This window comes from Ahaetulla prasina, chromosome 1 (assembly GCF_028640845.1).
Source record: "Ahaetulla prasina isolate Xishuangbanna chromosome 1, ASM2864084v1, whole genome shotgun sequence".
Classification (NCBI taxonomy): domain Eukaryota; kingdom Metazoa; phylum Chordata; class Lepidosauria; order Squamata; family Colubridae; genus Ahaetulla; species Ahaetulla prasina.
This window is the reverse complement of record NC_080539.1, coordinates 75,355,803-75,380,372: the sequence shown is the minus strand read 5'-3', so window position 1 is coordinate 75,380,372 and position 24,570 is coordinate 75,355,803. Positions and strand designations below refer to the sequence as shown.

The window sequence follows — 24,570 nt, the reverse complement described above, 5'->3', positions numbered from 1 at the left end:
GTTTGTAGTCTAGATAACCTTACATATATATGATTTATTAGCCATTAAATTAAAGTTTTCTTTTTCAGCGAAGGAAGAAGAATGTTGTGCTATCAGGCCAAATTTGGGGATATTGATTTGCTCATGAGATAAACATTGAGGTTTTCTCTGACATGGTCATTTTGTAAAGTATAGGCACACTGTTTGCACACTAAAAGGATGTTGACATGTAATAGCCTCAGGTAATGAATAAAAACTCTTATGTCTTTGTCTAGCACAGCTTGGCGATTGCTGGGTATTAATAGACAGGATTAGCAAATGCAGCAGACAGCAAAGCTCCTAGTCTTTTCCTTAGCTTCCCCTTTGCTACCAGTCTCCAGTCTCGTCTCTGAACAATATAGAGCAGAGGTTTGAAATAGATAAAACTCAGCTTCCTTCTGTTTGGCTTATCCTGGAGTGGGGGGAAACGGCAAGTTCTGGGTTCTGGAAAAACTGAAGATGTCTTTTCAGATTTCTGGTCAGGCACCCTGGAGAAACAACAATCTTACTTTTTTAAACAAAGACCACCCACTCTCTGAACAAGGAGAAACTATTATTGGCTTTTATCTGCTTGCTTTGGGTATGTATGGTTATGGTGTTTCTTCGCTTTATGAAATGAAACATATAGGAAAAGTTTAAAGTAGACCACTACATTGAAGAATAAGAGTCCATTCTCTTTTCTTATGCAGTTGTTAGGAGAGCAGAACAATAATATATGTTTATCTTAAAGTAAACAAGAATTTGGAAAGGTGGGAGAGGAAGACAAGATTATCAATCCAGTATGCTCTTCAGGTAAATTGGACTTGAAACTGATGAAGTTTGAGTTGCAAATAGTTTTCTTTCCAAAACTTAGTTGCTTGATGCAATCTGTTCTCAAGCCATTTGCACGAGTGCTAGTTCTAGTCCATTGTTTCTCAAGAATTCTTACTTGTAATCTTCTCAAGGTTATCTCAGGGTGATATTAAAAGAGTCAAGTTGACTGCTGGGCTATGTATTCAAAATTCCAGCTGTTTTTTGCTGTGTTGCAGAGACAGAAGCAGGTGGTAAGTTTCCTAGAGGAATTAATTTCGCCTGGCTTCCACTGGCAGACAGAACTGGAACTAATCAGGCAAGCTCAGAAAACTCCTATAAGGAAGTATCCATTGAAGAAAATCTAGGCAATTATTATCAAAGAGTTTCAATGACTGCTGTGTTTTAAGAGTTTTAATGACTGCTGTGTTGGAATGGCAGGGGAGGAGTGGTGGGAGATGGATGGCCACAGTGGGTCAGCTGGGGCGGAGGTGGTGGTCAGATGAAGCAGCCAGACTCAGGTGGCTGAGGTCAATTGTCCCATTCTGGATATTTACAGAATCAATCATTACATTATTTTGATCCTCTTCCTCGGCCTATGTAACAGGCAAGAGGCCCACTTTCTGTCTGTTCCTTGGTTTTTCTTGGTTTTCATTGGTTCCACCTCTGCCATTGTGGTGTTTCTCTCTGACTTTGTGAAGATTAATTTTGTGTGATAAAGCAATACTACAAAGAAGAGAAGGCCTGATTGGAAGAACAGTAAAGAATATTCTAAGGATAACTATTATAGCATTTGAGAATTTATATATTCAGGTAGGGCTCTGCTAGATGTGGCTACTTAAACACCAATGCTATATTGCTGCACAAATTATCCCAAATTACCTTTTGAATTACAATCTGAAGTGCTTCCTTACACTCTTGTATCTAGTAGAATAATTTTGCGTTTCAATACTTGAGTATTTCAGCATTTTAATCATTTAGAGTTTTAATATTTAATTTTCTATCTTAGCCATTTCTACTTATAAAATATATTTTATGTTTTACATTTATTTTTTATTATTTTGGTATATAGGTTTGCCTTGTATTTTGATCATTTTATTCAAATTGTTGCATAAGTTGTATATTGATTTCCTTTTATTCTTTCCTTGGGTTATGTAGCTTTGCTAGTCAGCGGTTTGAAATTCTAGTTAGCGCTTCCATGAAGAAAATCATAATAGTACAAACTGCTATCCCTCAGTTAACTTTGGTGAACCCAATATTTCTGGAATGTCTTCTGCTCCCAGATATGAGAAGGCCTAATAATCTAAAAGAGGTATTTTGATTGATGTTCCTTTTAAAGCAGGGGTCTCCAACCTTGGCAACTTGAAGACTTGTGGACTTCAACTGCCAGAATCCCTCAGCCAGCAAAGCTGGCTAAGGAATTCTGGGAGTTGAAGTCCACAAGTCTTCAAATTGCCAAAGTTGGAGACCCTGTTTTAAAGTATTACAAAATGTTAAAGAAGAGGAGGCATATAATGGATTGTCTTTTATAGTCTTTTACAATCTTTTACACTGGAAGCTTTTAAGAAGAGACTGAACAGCCGATTTTTCTGAAATTGCATAACCAGGGGGTTGGATGAGATTCCTTCCATATCTGCTATTCTGTTACTACCTTCTGTTATTCTGTAGTGATAGTCATTACTACTATCATGCTTTTGATATGAATTTAAACTTTCCTTTAGAGCAAGTGCAATATACATTTTGGGGAGAAGTACACAAATAGCTCCCAAATAGGAAATTCTTTATGTAGTCCCCAAAGAATCCCTAAGCCTTGGTTTATATGAATTCACTTTCAAATATTTTATTTAATTTTATATTCCAGGTTGGATGTCTTGGATTGGGAATAGCATTGTAATTTTTGTATTATATAAACAACGAGCTGTTCTTCAACCCACGGATTATTTGACATTTAATCTGGCTGTTTCTGATGGCAGCATTGCTATCTTTGGTTATTCTCGTGGAATCATTGACATTTTCAATGTGTTTCGAGATGATGGCTTCCTTGTTACATCAATATGGACTTGTCAGGTAAGCAGTCCATTTGATCTAATGTACAATTGTAGAAGATAAACATCACACAATGGGAAGCCTACTGTCAAGAGCATCAACCAGGAATTGTCAGAATTTAAAATGGTGGCAGAGCCTATGAAATCAAATCCCTGCCTCTTTTTTATAGTCTCTTGTCCCTTTTTTGCAACATATATAAGCATAATAATAACATTATTTCAACTATTAAATGTTTAGAAACAAGTTAGACAAGCCATAGAGCCATTGCCTAAGCAACTATAACTTTATTTTCATATTTTTTCAGTTATATTGTCCATATATCTACTATGTACTTCTAAAATGCAGGTGGTCCTTATTTAATTATGCTAATTGGGACCAGAAACTGTTGTTGAGTGAAATGGCCATAGGACAAAAACCACATGAATGCTACTTAGCAATGGCAGTTCCAGCACTATCAGCAGCCATTATTAAATGAGGACTGTGCAGGTTATTCAGCAAGGACCTCACATGATCACAACTTTAAACTTCACTTTATGTGAGGTTTTCAAGAAATGTAACTCTAGAATAAAGCAAGGGAAGCCCACATCCTCACACAAACACACACATACACATATATAATACACATCATTAAGTAATAAATATCATTCTTACATCCTGTTTATCTTAAGATGCTAAAACAAATATTTCATTTTTTTAAAAAAACTGTTACTCAGATTACATAAATATTGAATTAAAATGGATTTAAGGCTGTGTAATATAATCACAGATTATTATAATTAAATATAATATAATATGTTATATATAATAATTTTAATAATATAATTATAATTAATTATGATAATTATTATTATAATTATAATAATTATTATAATTAAGTAGAACATATGGAGACTTCTCCCCATTTTGTAGTTGAAAAACGATTTTGCTGACATTTCTTAATGCAGAAGGGTATGTTGCCTGCCACTTAATCTGGAGCATGGAATTGTCAAATCCTTCTCTTGTCAATGTTTCCTTCGTTATTATTTTGTCTGGAACATTTGACTTTATAAATCAAACCTTTGCCAGCACATAACATTCTATTTTTAAACCTGCAGCAAGGAAATTGAAAGCATGAGTTAGCACCTTTTATAAACTATAATTATAGTATGCTATTGGATTTTCTTGAGAGTTCCAATATGGAAAGCAAGAAAAATATATTGCAGAAAAACACATACGTGCACATGCACAGCTAGTGGTGGGATTCAGCCAGTTCGCACCTATTCGGGAGAACTGGTTGTTAACTTTCTAAGCAGTTTGGAGAACTGGTTGTTGGAAGAAATCTTATTTTGTTTTTTTCTACTTTGAAGGGCTAATCCTGTAAGGAAGGCAGGAAGGAAACATTCTGGTGTTGTTTCTAGCCTAATCTTTATTGCCCTGCTTACATAAACTGCCTCTCTGGTTAACCCTTATTACATTAGCGCCCATCAACATGAGTGATGTTGAGTTGGCCACACCCACACAGTCACATGACCACTGAGCCACACTTACCCAGTTGATCATTGGGGCAGAAAACCGGTCGTTAAATTATTTGAATCCCACCACTGTGCACAGCACAGCACAGCATAGCATGCACAGGGTGACCATAAATATATAAAACATATTTTGCCTGTGGTCAATGTTGAATATTATAGGAGGGGAGCCATGTTAATCTAAAGTGACAAAAAATCTGGAATCTTGTTGCGGTTTTATAACCAGTTTGGCATTACAGCTCACTCCATCAGATGCATAGAATGGCTAAACTGATATAGGATTTAAATTGAGGTGAGGTGGAGGGGAGGAAAGGAGAGGAACTTAGTTATGCAGATGCAGGTTACATGTACCTTTTCAATTAACAATTGTAATGTGTTGAAGACCCATTGTGCTTGTGAACTGTCTTCCTGAAAGTGTTCGATGTAAAAAAGAAAAAAGAAAAAAATATTTAGGGGAAAGAAAGAGAGAGGGAGAGAGATCAGGTAACTTCATCAGTGCTAGTGAGAGCTGGGTTTGTTTCCTGATTATATATAGTAGTATGCCTTTCCAGTTTTGGTGGTTGTGTGGTTTTCTCCATGGTAGTTCCTTGATTAGGATAGCCTTGATGTTGACTGCTTGATTGTTTCTGTGGTGTTAATTCCTGGTTATGTGGTTGATGGAGAGGATGTGTTCTTTTGTTTCCTTCTTAGGTTTTGTGTTGTCTCTTTTGAATGGTGGGAAAATGTGGGTTTATGTCTATGTATAGATTGATGGCAGATTTGTCTGAAATACAAGATTCTCGGAATTCTCTAGCTGCTTTGGCTTTAGCTTGGTTTAGTATGCTCATGGTTTCTCAGTTGAAACTTTGATTAAGTCTGTCTCACAAGTCTGTTGTGAGATTAAGGAGTTTTTTCGCCATCTGCTAGTGATCACTCATGGATGTGCTGTGCTAGTTTTCTGTGTGTCTGTCCTACAGACCGGCTGCTACAATTCTTCTACTGTCTCTTGCAGATGGTGCCATTTTTTCCCCCTTGGGCTACTGGGTCATTTGGTTTACTTAAGATGTTTTGGAGGGCTTTAGTTGTTGTTGTTGTTGTTGTTGTTGTTGTTGTTGTTTTGCTGCAATGATAGTGTGTGGTTGTAATGGTCTATTGGTTGTTTTGGAGATGTTTTTGATGTATGACAGTGCTATCATTTTCATAGCTTGTGTTAGGTAATTATTTCTCTGATTTGTTGATATATTTGTCCATCAAACTGAAATTAGGTGGTGAAACATAGGTTGATGAAGCCAATGACTCCAATCTTACTGTATTTGACTGGGTCAGGTGCGTTGTGTAGTACTGCTACCATGGATTCTTTCATGAGTTCTGGACTTTGAATGACACCATAATTTTGTCTTCTAAACACATTTTATTACCATGTGGATTATTATAATGATTACTGTATCATTATAATAATCCACATCTTCTATCTAATTAAATAAACAATTAATATGGCCTTATGCTAATAACATCAAGTCTATAGACCATCAAATAATTGAGACCACAAGTTTGTCCTTCCTATGCTAAAGAATAAATCTTTTAGCTATAACGTGGCAAATGCACTTTCTTTATTCCATGACAATAGTTCAAAAAAGCAACTGAAAAGATTAAAATTTTTGTCTCCGAATAAAGTGAATACCTGTAATGTATTTTTCTCAAAATGAACAGTTATGGGAGATTATATAAACATATATCTAAATGAAGCAATAACATTTATCAAATTGACAGGGGAAATGTAGAAGACTTCTGTAGTTGAATCACTAGGAATATGTGACCTAGTGCAGGGGTCTCCAACCTTGGTCCCTTTAAGACTTGTAGACTTCAACTTTGCTTTGAACTCAGCTTTGCTGGCTGAGGAACTCTGGGAGTTGAAGTCCACAAGTCTTAAAGGGACCAAGGTTGGAGACCCCTGACCTAGTGGTTCATGATCTCCTAAAAAGACAGGTTGGGAGGACCAGATTCTGAGAGCTACACATTATCATATCATGTTGATATCTGATTCATTGACTTTGATCATAAAGTATGCTCTTTCCTACCAATAACTTCAAATCTTTTTTCATGGTTGTCCAAGTCTAGGAATAGCTCTAAGGTACTGTTGCCAGTACAGCAAAACTGGCTTTGGTCAACTCAAACAACAGTTAATTTATTGCTGTGATATTTTCAACAAAACGCAGTTTGCTCTGCCAATATGGAATATAAAGTCAAATGCAAAGGCTGAAACTCAGTCTGACCATCTTCCTTTTTTTTTAAATTTCAATCAGTCATCTTTGATTCTTTGGACAAGTCCCTGCATTTTTTGGGGGTCAAAGTTTTTTCAGAAGTAGTTTGCCATTGCTTGCTTCCTAGGGACTGGCCAAGTTCATCCAGCAGCCTTTGTGACTAAGGAAATTTCATGCCTTCACCCACCACACCAAACTGTCGGTTGGGATCCATATTCCAACATTTAAGTCAGGTGGGAGTTCAGATTAAACCTAGGACTTTATATAACATTATTAACTTTTTTATCTGAAACAGATTGGGTTGCACCCTGCAAAAGTACACACAGGTCTGTGTTCTTGTGTTTTAGGGTACTGTTAAAAGCACAGGAGCAGGACTATGGTGGAAAGACAGAATAAAAGATCAACTTTCATAAATAATTCTTATGAGCTTCTCTTGTTAATCATTCGACAATCTTAAACACATTAATGTTTACTTGAAAATAATTGCTTTTGAGTACAATGGAAATTATTTCCAAGAAAACACAATTCTAGTTTGGGTGTAATTTTGTGCATTTAAACCTGAGAGGAAACACACTGGCCTTAAGTTCTGAGAATTGTGGTACTAATGCATAAAGCACAAGAAGACAATTGCATAAATACAGTATGATGATTGTATGGGTTGTTTTGCTTAACCGCAGGCAATACATAGGTAAAAATTAATGAATCCCTATATTATAGAAAAAGTAGTCTTAGTGTAAAACTGGCAATCTGTTCATATTTTCTAATCACAAAAATGAAAAGCCAAAGGCGTCAATAACAAAATTAGCTAAACATTCTTGTTGTACATTCTTGTACAAAATAGTCAATCATTACTTTCATCCTTTCTTCATTGAATAGAAAACTTCATTAAATAGAAAAACTATTTTCCAACCACAAATTTGGAGATGTTAAATCAAACAATGCTGCTTGATATTTGAAGAGTAAGATTTGTTCTTGGAACAAATTCAAGAACATCGAATTCCTTCTGCCCGCTGACTGCATTCTTTCCTCCCAGTCAGTAATTGTATTAGCTAACCTATGTTTGTTTGGATTCTTTGGTTTTGAGTCTACAAGTTGTGTGCTCTCACGCATTGGACAAACCCTGTGGTTTGTAAGGCATGCTTTAAGGCTCAGTGTGTGCAGTATGGTCACAGTAAACATTGATTAAGCCAACCATGTTGCCAGGTAACAATAATCATGCAAAAAGTTAGAAGTTGACTCAAAGTCAACATCTTGTGTTTTTTTTTACCTGAAGTTAATTCATTCAGTGTATTGTAAGGTAGAAACATGAATTGAATTCTTGAATCAGATGACATAAATTCTGAAAGGGATTTATGCATTGCCCCAAAACAAATGTGAACTATGGGGAAAATAAATATAAAAAGGACAATAATTTGAATAGAAATCTGCATTTCTTAATATTTATTTATATAATCATCATTTTAAATTAATTTCGGGAATGAACATTTCCAAGAAGGCAAGGCAAACATTCGTAATGAGTTTGGTCAGTACTTCAGATCAGGTACTCTAAATCAGGGGCCCACAACCTCTGGGCTATTCGGAATTGACCCACAACTCGTGTAAGTTAAACTGTGCACATCCATGCCGGCCCACCACTTGTGCAAGGGCTCACCACTCACATGACCCAAATCCCCTCCCCCACAAGCCACAATGGTTGGGGACAGCTGACTTAGACCAGTTCTTATTCAATTAATTTGTTCTTCAACCATTCAATTTGTTTAATAAACTACCTCATAATTAATTATACCTCACTGAATCAATAATCTTATTAATACCTCCTCTCTATATAATTCCCTATTACAGTTCAAATTAACTATAGTTCATATGCCACTTCCATTCAAGTTCAAGAAGTTCTGCACATTTTAAAGAACTCTGTTTAAAGAACACTCTAAGAACATTTTATAGAAGAATACGTATGTTAAGTTCTGGAAGTAACGAGGCTGGAGACCAGGGTAGTGACAACAGCTCTTTAATATAGGGTGAACCCAGCAACAGGCTGGGAGAAAAACCTCTCCTTTTATACAGTTCTGCTGGAGGCTTCGTCCAATCAGCAACGTGCTGATTTCCCGCTCAAATATTTAAAGGTACAAACGTTAATACATAACACTCCTCCCCTCCCAGAAAACACTTTGCCTCTATTTACATATTTATTTACATGTTATTTTTCGACGTAGTCACGCAAATAACCTGGGCGTCTCCTAGTTCTTTCTGACCTGCGCGGTTCAGTTCTGGGTGGTGTTTTGAACTGGTCGGAGGGGCTGTTTTCTCCTCCCAGCTCTTTCTCTGGGCCATCGGGCTCCGGATTATTGGCCGACTCTTTTTCTTGGCCATCGGGCCTTGGATTAATTTTGGGATTTTCCCTGCTGCTTCCCTCGGGGACCTGATGGCGTCGCTGGAACTCTGGGACCTCAGCTAAGTCTGGCGCCTCCCCCGGGTCATTGTCAGCTGTTGATTCAAAATGGTATTGGTCATTATCTGTCTCTTTTGGTTCGGTTTGGTCAGTTATTCGCTTCCTTAACTGATCTATGTGGCGCCGCCACACTCGGTTGTCTGGTAGCTCTACCACGTACGATTTTGGGCCGGTTATCTTTGTTATTTGTCCTGCGAACCAACTCGGGCCGTCCCCATAGTTTCGGGCCCACACCCGGTCGCCTATGCTCATTTCCCTTGTCTTTTCTAGTTCCCCCTTGTAACCCTCGGGTGTGTAATGGGGGTTCAAGCGGTCAAGTGGGCACCGGAGTTTCCGTCCCATTAGCAATTCGGCTGGGCTTTTCCCAGTGGCCGTGCTTGGGGTTCTGTGCTGGACGGCTAGGAAAAAGTCTATTTTTGTTTGCCAGTCACCTGGCTTGAGCCTGGACAATGCCTCCTTAGCGCTCCGGACGGAACGCTCTGCAAGGCCATTCGACGCAGGGTGGAAAGGCGCAGAGAGGGCATGTCGGATGCCTTCCTCTGCCAGGTATTCTTCAAACTGGGCTGCCGTGAATTGGGGCCCATTGTCGGACACCAGAGTGTCCGGCAACCCGTGAGTTGCGAATAGGTGGCGCAGGGTTGCGATTACTGCTTCGGCCGTAGTGGACTTCATGAGTATGATCTCCAACCATTTGGAAAATGCATCCACCACCACTAGGAACGTTTGCGCGTGGAAAGGGCCAGCAAAATCAATGTGGATTCTTGACCAGGGGCCCTGGGGCTTTTCCCATTCTCTGACTGGGGCCGTTGGGGGTAGAGGTCTGGACTCTTGGCAAGCTTGGCATTTCCCTACCCTCTCAGCAATTTCTGCGTCCATGAGTGGCCACCATACATAGCTTCTAGCTAACCCCTTCATCCTTACGATCCCTGGGTGACCCTCGTGGAGGTCCAATACCTTTCCCCTTAGCTTATCAGGAATTATTACACGATCACCCCACAACAGGCACCCCCCTTGAGCCGAGAGCTCATCTCGTTTTTTAACAAATTCTTTGAACCTTTCGCCCGGCGCAGCGGGCCACCCTCTCTGTACCCAACCGAGTACAGTCCTTAACACAATGTCCCGGTATGATGCCCGAGCCACTTCCTTAGATGTGACTGGGCCAGAGTCCAAAGAGTCAATAAGTAGGACGGGCGTCCCCGGCGTGGGGTCTTCGGTCGCCCCTGGTAGTGGGCATCGGCTTAATGCGTCTGCATGCCCCACTTCTTTTCCTGGTCGATGCTGCAGCTTGTACGAATAAGCGGCTAAGAATATAGTCCATCGGGTCAAGCGTGGCGAAAGTGCCACAGGCGTTGGGCGGTCGCCAGCCAGTATCCCTAGTAGCGGTCTGTGGTCAGTCACGATTTCAAAATTCCGCCCAAAAACATACTCGTGGAATTTTTTGACCCCTGACACAATGGCTAGTGCTTCTTTGTCTAATTGGCTGTAGTTCCTCTCTGGGGAGGACATCGTTCTAGAGTAGAACGCTATAGGGGCTTCTGTGCCGTTTGGAAGTCTATGGCTGAGTACAGCCCCCACCCCATAAGGGGAGGCATCGCAAACCAGCACTAGGGGTAATGAGTCGTGGTATTGAATGAGCAGGCTATCACTTGAGAGCAGGTTCTTTACTGCTTCAAAAGCCCTATTTTCTAACTTTCCCCAAGACCAAACAGTATTTTTCCCTAAGAGCTTATGCAGCGGTTCTGCAACGGTCGCTTTGTTCTTTAAAAAGACCGCGTAAAAATTAACCAATCCCAGGAATGCCTGCAGCTCTGCTTTGTTTTTGGGCGCTGGAGCCTTCCTAATTGCCTTAACCTTGCTCTCAGTAGGGTGAATTCCTTTCTGGTCTATCCGGTAACCCAAGAAATCGACGGATTCGACCCCAATCTGGCATTTATTTGCCTTGACTTTTAATCCGGCTGTCCGGAAAATCCCCAAAACTTTTCTTAAGCGTTCCCCCAATTCCTCCATGTTCTCCCCTGAAATGAGGACGTCATCAAAGTAGGGAACTACCCCTGGGAGCCCCTGTAGTAGTCGTTCCATTAGGTTTTGGAACAACCCTGGTGCCACACTGACCCCAAATTGCAATCGGGTGCACTTGAATGCCCCCCTGTGCGTTACAATCGTTTGGGCTTCGGCTGTGCGGGCGTCTACGGGCAGTTGCTGGTAGGCTTGGGCCAAGTCTAATTTCGCAAAGACTTGCCCTTGCCCCAAAGAGTGCAGTAAGTGTTGCACCACGGGAACCGGGTAAGCGCTTTTCTGTAAGGCTTTGTTAAGTGTCGCCTTGTAGTCAGCGCAAATTCTAATTGACCCGTCCGACTTTATTGGGGTGACGATTGGTGTCTCCCACTTTGCGTGATCGACTGGCACCAAAATCCCCTGATTTATAAGCTTGTCCAGCTCCTTATCGATTTTTGGTTTTAGGGCAAAAGGAACTCTCCTCGCCTTAAGCCTAATGGGGGCTACCTGGGGGTCTAAGTTGAAGGAAATAGGGGTCCCCTTGTACTTGCCCAGGCAGTCCTTGAAGACATCTTCGAACTCGTTAAAGAGAATGTCTTTCAAGTTGCAGTCACTTCTGTAGATGCCAGTCACTCCCATGCCCAGGGCACGAAACCAGTCTAGCCCCAACAGGCTGGGCAGAGTTCCTTCGACGATCGTGATGGGCAGGGTCTTCTTGTGAGGGCCGTACTCGACTCGGACGGAGGTGGTCCCTCGAACAGGGATGCGATTCCCCTGGTAGTCGTGGACTCGTAGTCGTTGTGCTTGCAGGTGGCGCTCTCGAACAGGGATGCGATTCCCCTGGTAGTCGTGGACTCGTAGTCGTTGTGCTTGCAGGTGGCGCTTCGCGACGGACGGCAGCGACTTCGCCAAAGTGTCCCAGGACATGATGGTGATCGCCGATCCTGTGTCTACTTCAAGCCGGCACCGCACTCCCTCTATTTTTGGCCTGGTGAAGATCTTCTTCTCCACTTTGGTCGAGGCGCGGCCTATGACCACAGTTGTTTGGTTGGAATCCGCGCCTTTTTTGTTTGAGCCAATCGCGGGTCGCCTTGCCGATCCCGCGCTCTGATTGGCCGATTTGAATTTTCGGCGGGAAGGTTGGGCCGCTCGACAAACTTGAGCTAGGTGCCCTTTCTTCCCACACCGCCGACATGTCGCATCTTTAAATTTGCAGCGTTGGCGCTGGTGTTGACCCCCGCAGCTTCCGCATTCGTCTCGGTCCCCTTTGTCGCGTTTTTCGGTGCGGCAGACCCCTTCCTCGTCTTCACCGTCGGATTCGGACTGAACCTCCTCCTGGTGCACCGGGGTTGCCTTCGCGCTCGCCTTTTGTGGAACCGGCTTCTGTAGCGTCTCTGCCGCTTGGGATGACATTTCATGTGCTCTGGCTTCGTCCAGAGCGTTGGCCAGCGTTAGGTTGCTCTTTGCTAGCAGCCGTCGCCGTAAACGGATGTCTTTGACCCCTCGGATGAGTTGCTCGAGGAGCACCTCATCTAGGTCACGGTATCCGCAGTCCTTGGACGCTCTTCTCAGGGCGGCCATGTAGTCACCGATAGACTCGCCCTCCATCTGCCTTCGCTCCCCGAATTCAAACCGCCGCACGTATTTGGACGGCGTTGGTGCGAAGTGGTTCCTTAGCAAAGTCTGTAAAGTTGGCCACGACACCGACTGCAACGGCGTTGGCTCTGCCAGGGCTTCCGCGATGTCGATGACCTCCGGACCGCAGTGGCTTAAGAAATAAGCCCTTTTCCGGTTGTCTGGAACTCCGTGCAGTTCGTTGGCTTCTAGGAAACTTTCGAAACGGGTCATATACGTTCCCCATTTCTCCTTAGCCGGGTCGAACGGTGCGGGTGGAGTGTAACTGGCCATCTCGCCCTTTCTGCCCTGGATTTGCTGGGTTCGGGTCTATCGTGCTTCAGCTCGGTTCTGGTTCTCCTCAGCCTCGAGATCCCACCTTCGTCGCCAATGTTAAGTTCTGGAAGTAACGAGGCTGGAGACCAGGGTAGTGACAACAGCTCTTTAATATAGGGTGAACCCAGCAACAGGCTGGGAGAAAAACCTCTCCTTTTATACAGTTCTGCTGGAGGCTTCGTCCAATCAGCAACGTGCTGATTTCCCGCTCAAATATTTAAAGGTACAAACGTTAATACATAACAACGTAGCTGCTTCTTTCAGGTATAGAAAACAAGACATTTTGGAGAATGGTTATATTTTGCACTCTGGGTTGACAGTGCCCAGTGGCATCCCTGATAGGTGTCAAAGAAGTCAAGATGGTGGCCACAACCACGAAAGGCTCTAAGAGTTGTAAACCTAATCTTGCGTAGCTTCTTTTCCAAAAACACCACACTACTAACCAGAACATATAAAACATTTGCTAGACCAATTCTTGAATACAGCTCACCTGTTTGGAATTCTCACCATATCTCTGACATCAATACAATTGAACGTGTCCAGAAATATTTTACAAGAAGAGTTCTCCATTCCTCTGAAAACAATAAAATACCTTATCCCACTAGACTTGAAATCCTAGGCTTAGAAAATTTGGAACTCGGTCGCCTTCAACAAGACCTAAATTTAACTCATAGAATCATCTATTGTAATTTCCTTCCTGTTAAAGACTACTTCAGCTTTAATTGCAATAATACAAGAGCAACCAATAGATTTAAACTTAATGTCAACCACTTTAATCTAGATTGCAGAAAATATGACTTCTGTAACAGAATCATCAGTGCTTGGAATACTTTACCTGACTCTGTGGTCTCTTCCCATAATCCTAAAAGCTTTATCCCAAAACTTTCTACTATTGACCTCACCCCATTCCTAAGAGGACCATAAGGGGTGTGCATAAGAGCACAAACGTGCCTACCGTTCCTGTCCTATTGTTTTTCTTTTCTTCTTCCTATATATATATGCTTTTCTTGACTTTTTTTTTCTATGTCCTCACCTCCGTAGTTGCCTTTGCCTGGCATATCATATATTTTTCATAGCATGTGATTTGCCATGAAAATACGCAGTATGACTATTTTTTTCTTAGTTTCTAATTCTTCTGACTGTGCTCCATCCAGAATTTGCATTTCAAACTTCCTGTAACTTTTTTGTCTATAGCAGTGGTTCCCCAAAGTAACTTTTGTCTATAGCAGTAGTTCTCAACGTGGGGCCCACACCCCACAGAGGGGCAATTTGATTTTTAATGGGGGAAATTGGAACCTTGTTTAAACCAAGTTAATGGCCTTTTAGGCTTTCTCCACCATGTGTAGGAGTCACTTTTTGATTAGTAAGAATTATATGTCACCGGGGGGGTGGGGGGGAGAGGGGACATCAGGATTTTAGAGATGCTTTGATGGGGCATGGCCAAAAAAAGGTTGGGAACAACTGGTCTAGAGCAAAGAACATGTCAGGAGCAAAGAATCAGGACCATATGTTAAATTTCAGGCAAGAAGATTTATTGTTCAAGAGTGTGCAAATAATCTAGTAAACTAACATTCAGTGCTAAATTGGCGCTAGATAAGGGTCAGTGGAATTTAAGAACAGCTGAACTTAGTTTGTAGGAATGTAACAACTCTAGTTGAGTACTCACTTGCTCTGGTTGTTCTTCTCCTACATAACCGCAATTATAAGTGCTTAACTTTGGCAGTTTCATGGTCTTTTTCCATATCTGTGTCAAAAAAACACCTGCTTTTCCCCTTTTGTATAACTCAGGTGGGTTTACTTGTTCATTTAACACATGCTTCATCCACACTGTATGGCTGATTTTGTTTTATTATTGTTGTTCAGAGTATCTGCATGTTGACTGATTTAAACGTGCAGACTTTCCTTGATAATACATCATTACATTGATACATCCTGGAATATTTGCTATTTCTCTTGGTATTCTAAAATCAAGAGGTGCCACTTCTCTCTAATCCAGCATTTCTCAGCCTCATCAACCTTTTAAGACATACAGTATGTACTTCAACTCCCAGAATTCCCTGGCTGGAGAATTTGGGGAGTTCAAATCCATATGTCTTATAGCTGCTGAAGTTGAAAGCATTGCTCTAATCTATACATTTATGTATTTATTTAGATTGATGGATTTCTGACATTGCTGTTTGGCCTCGCCAGTATTAATACACTCACAGTGATTAGTGTAACTCGTTATATTAAAGGGTGCCATCCCAACAGAGGTAAGAGATTTAGGAAATATAAAGTTCACTCAACTATGTTTGCACTATTAAAAAGTTTTTAAGAAATCAGATTTTTTTTTATAGACTGTTGTTCAAATACTTTGGTCCAAGGGCTTTGTTTAGTGACCATTTGAAGTTACAACGGCACTGAAAAAAGTGACTTGTGACCATTTTTCACACGTACAACTATTCCAGCTTCCCCATGGTCACGTGATCGAAATTCAGATGCTCAACAACTAACTCATCTTTATGATGGTTGCGGTATCTTGGGGTCATGTGATCACTTTTTGCAGCCTTCAAGCCAATGGGGGAAGCCAGATTCAGTTAACCATCATGTCACTAACTTAATAACTGGAGAGATTCACTTAACAATTGTGGCAAGAAAGGCCGTAAAATGAGGCAAAACTCACTTAACAAATGTTTCACTGTGCCGCAGAAATTTTGGGCTCAATTGTGGTCATAAATTTATCAGTGCACAACAGTAATTGTGTACATTGCTTATGTGGATGGCCTTATTATAAAAATCAGTGGGGATTACTCTCAGTAAAATGTGTGTAAGAATTCAGTAATCCTAATGCACAACTTGTTCATTCCAATGATAGGTGTACCCAAATCTGTGGGGTCCTTGATACTCTCTGAGCTTAATGGTTTTCTAGCAGATGTTTCATTACAAACTAAGTAACATCATCATGACATATGCAAAAAAAATCCATGAAGCTCAGAGAGCACCATGGATCCCACAGTTCAGCCCTGTGCTACAAATATGCCACCAAAAATGCCACCACCAAATATGCCACCACCGCAGGGAGACGGAACCAATGCGCTGGTTCCGTCCCAGGCGCCTGATGGACCCGGAGAGGTTCCTGATGGAGCTTGGGCCGTTTCCCGAGCACCTGGCCCACGACACGACTGAAGAACTAGTTGCGGCCTGAGAACAGGCAGCGGCTGGAGCTTTGGACCGTGTCGTGCCTTTGCGGCCTCTGACCCGGCGTCAGTCTCAACCAGCTCCTTGGTTCTCCGAGGAGCTGAGGGAGATGAAGCGCCGGAGGAGACGCCTAGAGAGTGTCTGGAGATCCAGACGTTCTGAGGCTGACCGGACACTAGTTAGGTCCTATAGTAGGACTTACCTAGTGGCACTGAGGGATGCGAAGCGTTCCTATGTTTTCTCCCTCATTGTGTCGGCAGATAACCGCCCGGCCCCCCTGTTTCGGGTGACCCGCTCTCTCCTTCAACAGGAGGGGTGGGAGGACCCCCTACAAGGGCATGCTGAGGAGTTTAACGGTTATCTATACGACAAAATCGTTCAGCTTTGGGACGGATTGGATCAAGATTGGGTAGATCCAGGCGAGGGTTCCGAGACCCGTCTTGTTGAGGTGGTTTGGGATGACTTTGATCCTGTGACTCCCGAGGACATGGACCGGTTGCTGGGTAGGCTGAATGCCACCACATGTTTACTGGATCCGTGCCCCTCCTGGTTAGTACTGGCTACTCAGGAGGTGACACGAGGCTGGCTCCAGGGGATTACAAATGCTTCTTTGCGGGAGGGGGTCTTTCCCGCTGCCTTGAAAGAGGCGGTAGTGAGACCCCTCCTCAAGAAGCCTTCCCTGGACCCAGCTGTTTTAGGAACTACCGGCCAGTCTCCAATCTTCGCTTCATGGCGAAGGTTGTAGAGAGTGTGGTGGCATGTCAGCTACCCCAGTACCTGGATGAAGCTGTCTATCTAGACCCGTTCCAGTCCGACTTCCGGTCCGGATACAGTACGGAGACAGCTTTGGTTGCAATGGTGGATAATCTCTGGAGGGCCAAGGATAAGGGTTACTCCTCTGCCCTGGTCCTATTAGACCTCTCAGCGGCTTTTGATACCATCAACCATGGTATCCTGCTGCGCCGTTTGGAGGGGTTGCGAGTGGGAGGCACCGTTTATCGGTGGTTCTCCTCCTACCTCTCTGACCGGACGCAGACGGTGTTGACAGGAGGGCAGAGATCGACTCCAAGGTGCCTCATGTGTGGGGTGCCACAGGGGTTGATTCTCTCACCCCTCCTGTTCAACATCTATATGAAGCCGCTGGGTGAGATCATCAGTGGCTTTGGGGTGAGATACCAACTGTACGCTGATGACACTCAGCTGTACTTTTCCACCCCGGGCCACCCCAGTGAAGCTGTCGAAGTGCTGTCCCGGTGTTTGGAAGCCGTACGGGTCTGGATGGGGAGGAACAGGCTCAAACTTAATCCCTCCAAGACGGAGTGGCTGTGGATGCCGGCACCTCGGTACAGTCAGCTGCAGATGCGGCTGTCTGTCGGGGGTGAGTCATTGGCCCCGATGGAGAAGGTACGCAACTTGGGCGTGCTCCTGGATGGTCGGTTGTCCTTTGAAGATCATTTGGCGACCGTCTCCAGGAGAGCTTTTTATCAGGTTCGCCTGATCCACCAGTTGCGTCCCTTCCTGGACCGGGATGCCTTATGCACGGTCACTCATGCTCTCGTTACCTCTTGCCTGGACTACTGCAATGCTCTCTACATGGGGCTCCCCTTGAAGAGCACCCAGAAACTTCAGCTAGTTCAGAATGCGGCTGCGCGGGTTATTGAGGGAGCGGTTCGGAGCTCCCACGTAACACCTATCCTGCGCAGACTGCACTGGCTACCTGTTGTTTTCCGGGTGCGCTTCAAGGTATTGGTTACCACCTTTAAAGCGCTCCATGGCTTAGGACCGGGCTATCTACGGGACCGTCTACTGCCGGCCTCTATCTCCCATCGTCCGGTGCGTTCCCACAGAGAGGGACTCCTCAGGGTGCCGTCAGCCAAACAGTGTCGACTGGCGGCCCCCAGGGGGAGGGCCTTCTCTGTGGGGGCTCCGACCCTGTGGAACGAACTTCCCCTCGGACTTCGACAACTACCTGACCTTAGGACCTTTCGCCGCGAACTTAAAACTTATTTATTTCGTATGGCTGGACTAGCTTGATTTTTTATCTTTAAATTTTAATTGAATTTGATGGGTTTTTAAATTTTTGTAATTTTATGGGGGTGTATTTTATTTTAATATTTGGGCAAATTTAAATCAGTTTTTTAAGGGTTATTTTAACTATTGTGTATATCTGTATTTTATCTGCCTGTTCACCGCCCTGAGTCCTTCGGGAGAAGGGCGGTATACAAATTAAAATATTCATATTCATTCATTCATTCATTCATATTCATTCATTCAAATATTCTCTTCTATCAGTATCCAAATCTCTTTGTTTTATGGCCCATGGTTGTTATTTAATTTTATTTATTACATTACGATTTCTTTGTAGATATTGGACTTAGAGAACATAAAAGCATAAAAAGAATATTGTGTGTCCTGTCCACCCATATTACTTTTATTGCTGGATGAGTGGCTATTCTAAGTCATATTCTTAATTCAATAGAAGCTTCGTTGAAATAATTTATCTTCAAAGTTAAATTGGAAGACATGATATGGACAAATAAGCAGAGTTGCAATTCAAATATTTTTGTACAAACATTATTTTGTCCTCCAAAATATTCACAATTGAGAAGTCAAATTGTCTTGAAATTCTAAATGCAATATGATAATTTGGATTTATTTTTTTTTAAATTCCACATTTATTACTTTATAGGTAGCTCAAGGCAGTGAACATACATAATACACCTTCCTCCTTCTATTTTCCCCACAACAACCTTATGAGATGGGATGAGAGAGTAACTAGCCCAAAGTTTCCCAGCCAGCTTTCATGCCTAAAATGGTACTAGAACTCATAGTCTCCTGGTTTCTAGGCCAGTACCCTTAACCACTATATCAAACTGGCTCTCCTAATTTCTTGATGGAGCATTCTTTATTATTATATTATTGTGAAAGTATTAAAGCCCCATTTCTGGTATTTATTTCAGTATATTATATCAGCCTGAGCAGTGTCTCCTTTGCTATTTTTCTTATCTGGACAACAGCTTTCTTCTGGTCACTGGCTCCACTCTTGGGATGGGGGAGCTATACAGGTAATTCATTTTTTTTCAAATTATTTTATGTGTCCAAGTATGACTATCTTTGTTAATGCTGCCACCAAATCAGCGATCACTTCTGTATTGAAAGAAGAAAGGGAGGGAGGGAGGGAGGGAGGGAGGGAGGGAGGGAGGGAGGAAGGAAGGAAGGAAGGAAGGAAGGAAGGAAGGAAGGAAGGAAGGAAGGAAGGAAGGAAGTCACTATGGTAAAAATGTCATAGTCTTCCCAATAGAAAGTTCTTTGACTTCCCAATAGACATTTCACTGTATTCTTTGACATACCTTAAGACATTCTAACCTTTCCCTCTAGTAAAAATCTTCCCCAGCAGAATAGTTTTTTTAAAATGCAAATGTTAAAAATGACCTGGTTTAAAAACTGTACCATGAACCAATTTCTCCTGCTTCCTAGACCGGATGTATGGAACATGTGAAATCGACTGGACAAAGGCCAATTTCTCAACCACATATAAGTCATACATTGTGTCAGTGTTCATCTGCTGTTTCTTTTTGCCTGTGATAGTCATGGTTTTCTCATACACGTCCATCATCAATACTGTTAAGTCAAGCCATGCATTAAGTGGAATGGGTGACCCAACGGATAGGCAGCGGAGGATGGAACAAAGTGTTACCAGGGTAAGGTCTGGCCATTTTTCTCTTGCTGAAACAAAATTGCAAAAACTCCATTGTGATAGCTATCATATCTGGTCAGCAAAGATATGGTGGACAAATCTCTGCTGCCATTCAATGGTCAGTCAGGATCTTTGCAGGGCAGATATGGTACTTTCCCCATATGTTATTTTCTTTCTCTCTTGATAATCTACAGTAATGCAGAATAAGGCAATAGGACACATATAAATAGAAAATCATGGCATTTATTTATTAATTGATTCACAGTATATTTAGACGGACACTTAAAATAAGAAGTGGCCAAGTCGTAGAGGCTTTTAGGATCAATGCATGGAACCATTACACAAAGATCTCTTTCTCTTATCCCAACCAATTTGAAAGCCAAATCCCCCCCAAATAAAATTCATTATGCTTAAATGTAGCTCAAGAGTAGGCCATAAAAGACTCTCTAAATTATATGTTCTGATATTTATTGTGAAAAACAGGGTCGATCAGGTGGGTCAAGAAAGTCAAGATGGCAACTACAACTGCATGAATCAAGCCTTGTTCCTTTTTTAATGTGTTGTGTGTGCGCAATGCTTGTGAAAAAGGAGCAGGGCTTCTATCAGGGGGCTGCAGCAACCAACTTGACTTTTCTTTGACCCCACTGGTGTGCAAGCGCACAAGCAAAATGACAAGGCAAACTACGCTTCTGGGAGAGCCAACTTTAGGCTAAAGCCAAGTAAGCTCTGGCTTAGGACCCCAAAGCTTAGCAGGCATCAATGCTGCCCCTTCTTCCAAATTGTTGATTTCTAACATAACATTCAGTAAATCTAAATTGACTAAACTGTTGGGCATGGAAACGGAAACCAGCAAGTCTCATTCTTCCGTTTTCTCTCGTCTAGATCTCTCTTGTAGTCTGCACGTGTTTTATTGCTGCATGGTCCCCATATGCTGTCATTTCCATGTGGTCTGCCTGTGGTTACACCGTCCCCAACTTAACCAGCATCCTTGCCAGCCTTTTTGCAAAATCTGCCAGCTTTTATAACCCTATCATCTACTTTGGGATGAGCTCCAAATTCCGAAAAGATATCTCTATCTTCTTCCACTTTGCCAAGGAAATCAAGGACCCTGTAAAGCTCAAACAGTTCAAGATCCTCAAGCAGAAAATGGACAACTCCCTATCTCATGGAGAAGAGAAGAAGGCAACAAATCCACAACCTGCCCTGCATTCTGATTCAGAGAAGGGGAGTCATTGTAATACGCCTCCCACAGTAAAAAGAGAAGAGGGTGTGGTTGCTTTCGATGACTTGCCCTCAAATCCTAACATTGAATGTGATCGACTGTGAACATGAACAATGATGGACATCTAATTAACACAACAACAGAATATAGATTACTTTGAGTGTCATTTCTCTGTCTCCACCATGTCATTTGATTTTTAAACAAAGTTAAGAGATATGAAAGTAAGAATGAAATCATAAGACTGATAATGTCTATGGAGATGCTCAGTCATCCAGGTCATGGTTGTCCCAAAGGTGCTTTTTCAAGAGGCAACTTGACTTTCTAGTTTTTCTTTGAAGACGTTTTGCTTCTCATCCAAGAAGCTGCTTCAGCTCTGCTTCTTGGATGAGAAGCAAAACATCTCCAAAGAAAACAAGAAAGTCCAGTTGTCTCTTGAAAAAGCACCTTTGGGACAAGATTGATAACACTTTTTGGTAAGTGACTACATATGAAGTAAAACAGCACAGACTAGGGGTGGGTTTCACATTTTTTTTACTACCGGTTCTATGGGTGTGGCTTGGTGGGCGTGGCAGGGGAATCTCCATTCCCACCCCACTCCACGGGAAGGTTACTGCAAAATCCCCATTTCCTCCCGATCAGCTGGGACTTGGGAGGCAGAGAATAGATGGGGATGGGGCCAGTCAGAATTTTTACTACCAGTTCTCCGAACTACTCAAAATTTCCACTATCGGTTCTCCAGAATTGGTCAGAACCTGCTGAAACCCACCTCTGGCACAGACTTAACTATTTATTTTCCTTTTAGTGCTCAAAGATTGCAGGTGAAAGATATTCTTGCACAATTCTTATTCTCTGGCAGGTTTAACAAAAATGACAACCCTACCCCCCCACCCCAGTCTTAGAAATTAGAAATTACATTTTTCTGCCTTTTTATTCTTTGCTTGGAATTCTGTGTTGTTTTGTTTGCTTTACCAAAGCGCAATATTGCTTTGATAATTAGGGAAATCTTTGCCAACAACAGCATTTGTATGTGGCTCCACATTCAGCCACCAGAGGGTGGACAATAATTAATATTCTTACTAAATATACTAACTGCTACAGTGAAAATCAAATTAGCCAGCCCTGGGGGTAGCAGTCTTGATTCCTTAATCATAGCTGAATATAGATTACAAGCAAAGGCTAGTTTATATATTTTAGGTAATGCTTAAGAAAACAGCTAAATTAGCCAATTTAAGGAAAGGAGAAAAAAAATTTTTTCTAAATATTCTAGAAATACAACTATTATTCCATATTATTGTTATTATTATACTGTCTTTTTAATATATATCTATATACTATTAAAATTTTCATTGTGTTTTTCTGTCTGTACCACGTTAGCCCAAATGCTGCAACCATTTTTGAACCAAGGCACCTAAAATCCACTAACTTAAAGAAGGCATACAAATCTAGGGCCGATTACTCCTACGGAATTGAAGTTTCTGAATATGTTCAGACCAGTTTTACTTGTAAAACTATGGCTGTTGCAACAGTCCCATTTCTGGTACTCCCTGCCAGCTTCCACAAGCAAGTCAATGGGAAAGCTGGCAAGAAATTGGAAGTCACTCCTGCTCCAACTGCTTTTTTGCTCATGGTTATTCTGTTTATCTGGTCACATCAGACTGCGCTACCTTTCTCTCAAAGGATGACCTAATAGGTCACTGGATTATCTAGTTTATCTACATACCCAATATTCTTGCCACCTATTTCCCCGCAATAACAACTGATGAGTTTGACAGAGAGAGAGAGAGAGTGACTACTCCAGAAGCAGAGATCATATTCAGGAATATTTTGTAATAAAATATGTTCCAAGATCTTTAAGGGATCTGGGTTTATACCCCTACCCCTATACAAGGGTGCCAAACTGGCGGCCCACAAACCAGATGAGTTGCACACAGGTCACCCCCACCCCAGCTTCGTGAATGGGAAAAACCTCACATGATGGCAACATGATACAGCGAATTTGGCACCCATGCTTTAATAGGATCAGTCAAAATGCCAACAAGATAGGGATGAAAACTTTTGCCAAAATTCTTCATTATACTAGGAAGTACCCAAAAAAGGGGAGGGAGGAGAGAAGGAAATAAAAAGAGTGAAAAATTCTAGCTATGTAGTTTTAATAATGACATGTATCTTGGATTATTGATGCTAACACTATTTTGGAACATCTACGGAGATTCTCAGTCATCCAGGTCATGGTTGTCCCAAGTTAAGAAGCGAAACGTCTTCAAAGAAAAACCAGAAAGTCCAGTTGCCTCTTGAAAAAGACACCTTTGGGACTATTTTGGAACCTGAATTGAGAAGCAAAGATGATGATATTGTATATTCTGTCTTACTTTTGCTAACACAGCAGTTCAAGACAATGTGTTCTGTCCCCCCCACTCTCTGAGTCACTCTCTGCCAGGAGGCCAGGCTCGGGAGCCGAAGACACAACACAATGTGAGAATCCTATCTTACATAAAAATCCTGACTGACAGTTTAAAATTTTTTATTTAACCTTCCTCTAATACATAGTCTGAGAACATGATACTTCTATTTAATGAAATGTTTGGGTTCATTTCATTCAAGCAGCCCATCTCCATACATGGTGATGTTGTTTATGCTACAAAAAGAAAAAAGCAATCACAAGAAAACTTTAAGTTGAATGCAGCATGTTCTAATAATATGAATGATATTAAAACAGAATTGTACATGTATCACTTTTTGGTGGAAGAACTGAAATTTGGGATATTGCATTCTCAGCATGGATGCAAAATTAACTTCAGTTAGTAGGAATTTCATACAAAATAATGTTGTGGCATTAATTATTGGGCTAATGCATGGGTGTCAAACTTGCCGTGTCATGTTGCCATCATGTGACATTTCACCATGTTTTCCCCATTTGTGGAGCTGGGATGGACGTGGCCTGCATGTGATGCATCCGGCCAGCAGGCTGCCAGTTTGACACCCCTGGGCTAATGGATCTCTGTCAACCATTATAATGCTTTATAAAATCCACAGCTAGATTCACATAACATAAAAATGGTGTGTAAACCCAGTCAATCAGCAAATGGAAAACATCTGACATTGGTCTATATATTCTTAATTCTTTTCTTTTTGTGCATTTGTATGCGTCCAAGACATAATATTGTTCCTTTTACTATTAAATGAGTGGGCAGGGGAGAGAAACTACTAGCAGTATGCAAGCCAGTGGAACTGTACACAATTCAGTAAGGAGAGGATAGGTGCCTCATGTGTTTTCACAAAGACTACATTTTTCTACTTGTGAACTTTGGGATGATTACAAAAAAGGCCCACCTTCCTTTCCTTCCTAGTATATTTGTTTTAAGATTGTCATCTATAATTTCTATTTCAGAGCAAATAAACAATATAAGCAATAAGAAAGAAGCAAAGACAAACTGAAGGTATATTCATTTTTAGAAGAGAATGGGATACCGTAGTTCTCT

General features: G+C 41.8%; 1 protein-coding gene across 1 annotated transcript; it reads left to right on the top strand.

Moving 5' to 3' along the window:
* The first annotated feature begins 477 nt into the window (after positions 1–477).
* On the top strand, positions 478–21,195 carry LOC131188897 (opsin-5-like). Its single transcript, XM_058164546.1, has 6 exons — positions 478–598; positions 2,669–2,874; positions 15,148–15,247; positions 19,133–19,237; positions 19,650–19,873; positions 20,752–21,195. The coding sequence occupies exons 1-6, from the start codon at positions 478–480 to the stop codon at positions 21,193–21,195; spliced, it is 1,200 nt and encodes a 399-aa protein (XP_058020529.1).
* The last annotated feature ends 3,375 nt before the right edge of the window (positions 21,196–24,570 follow it).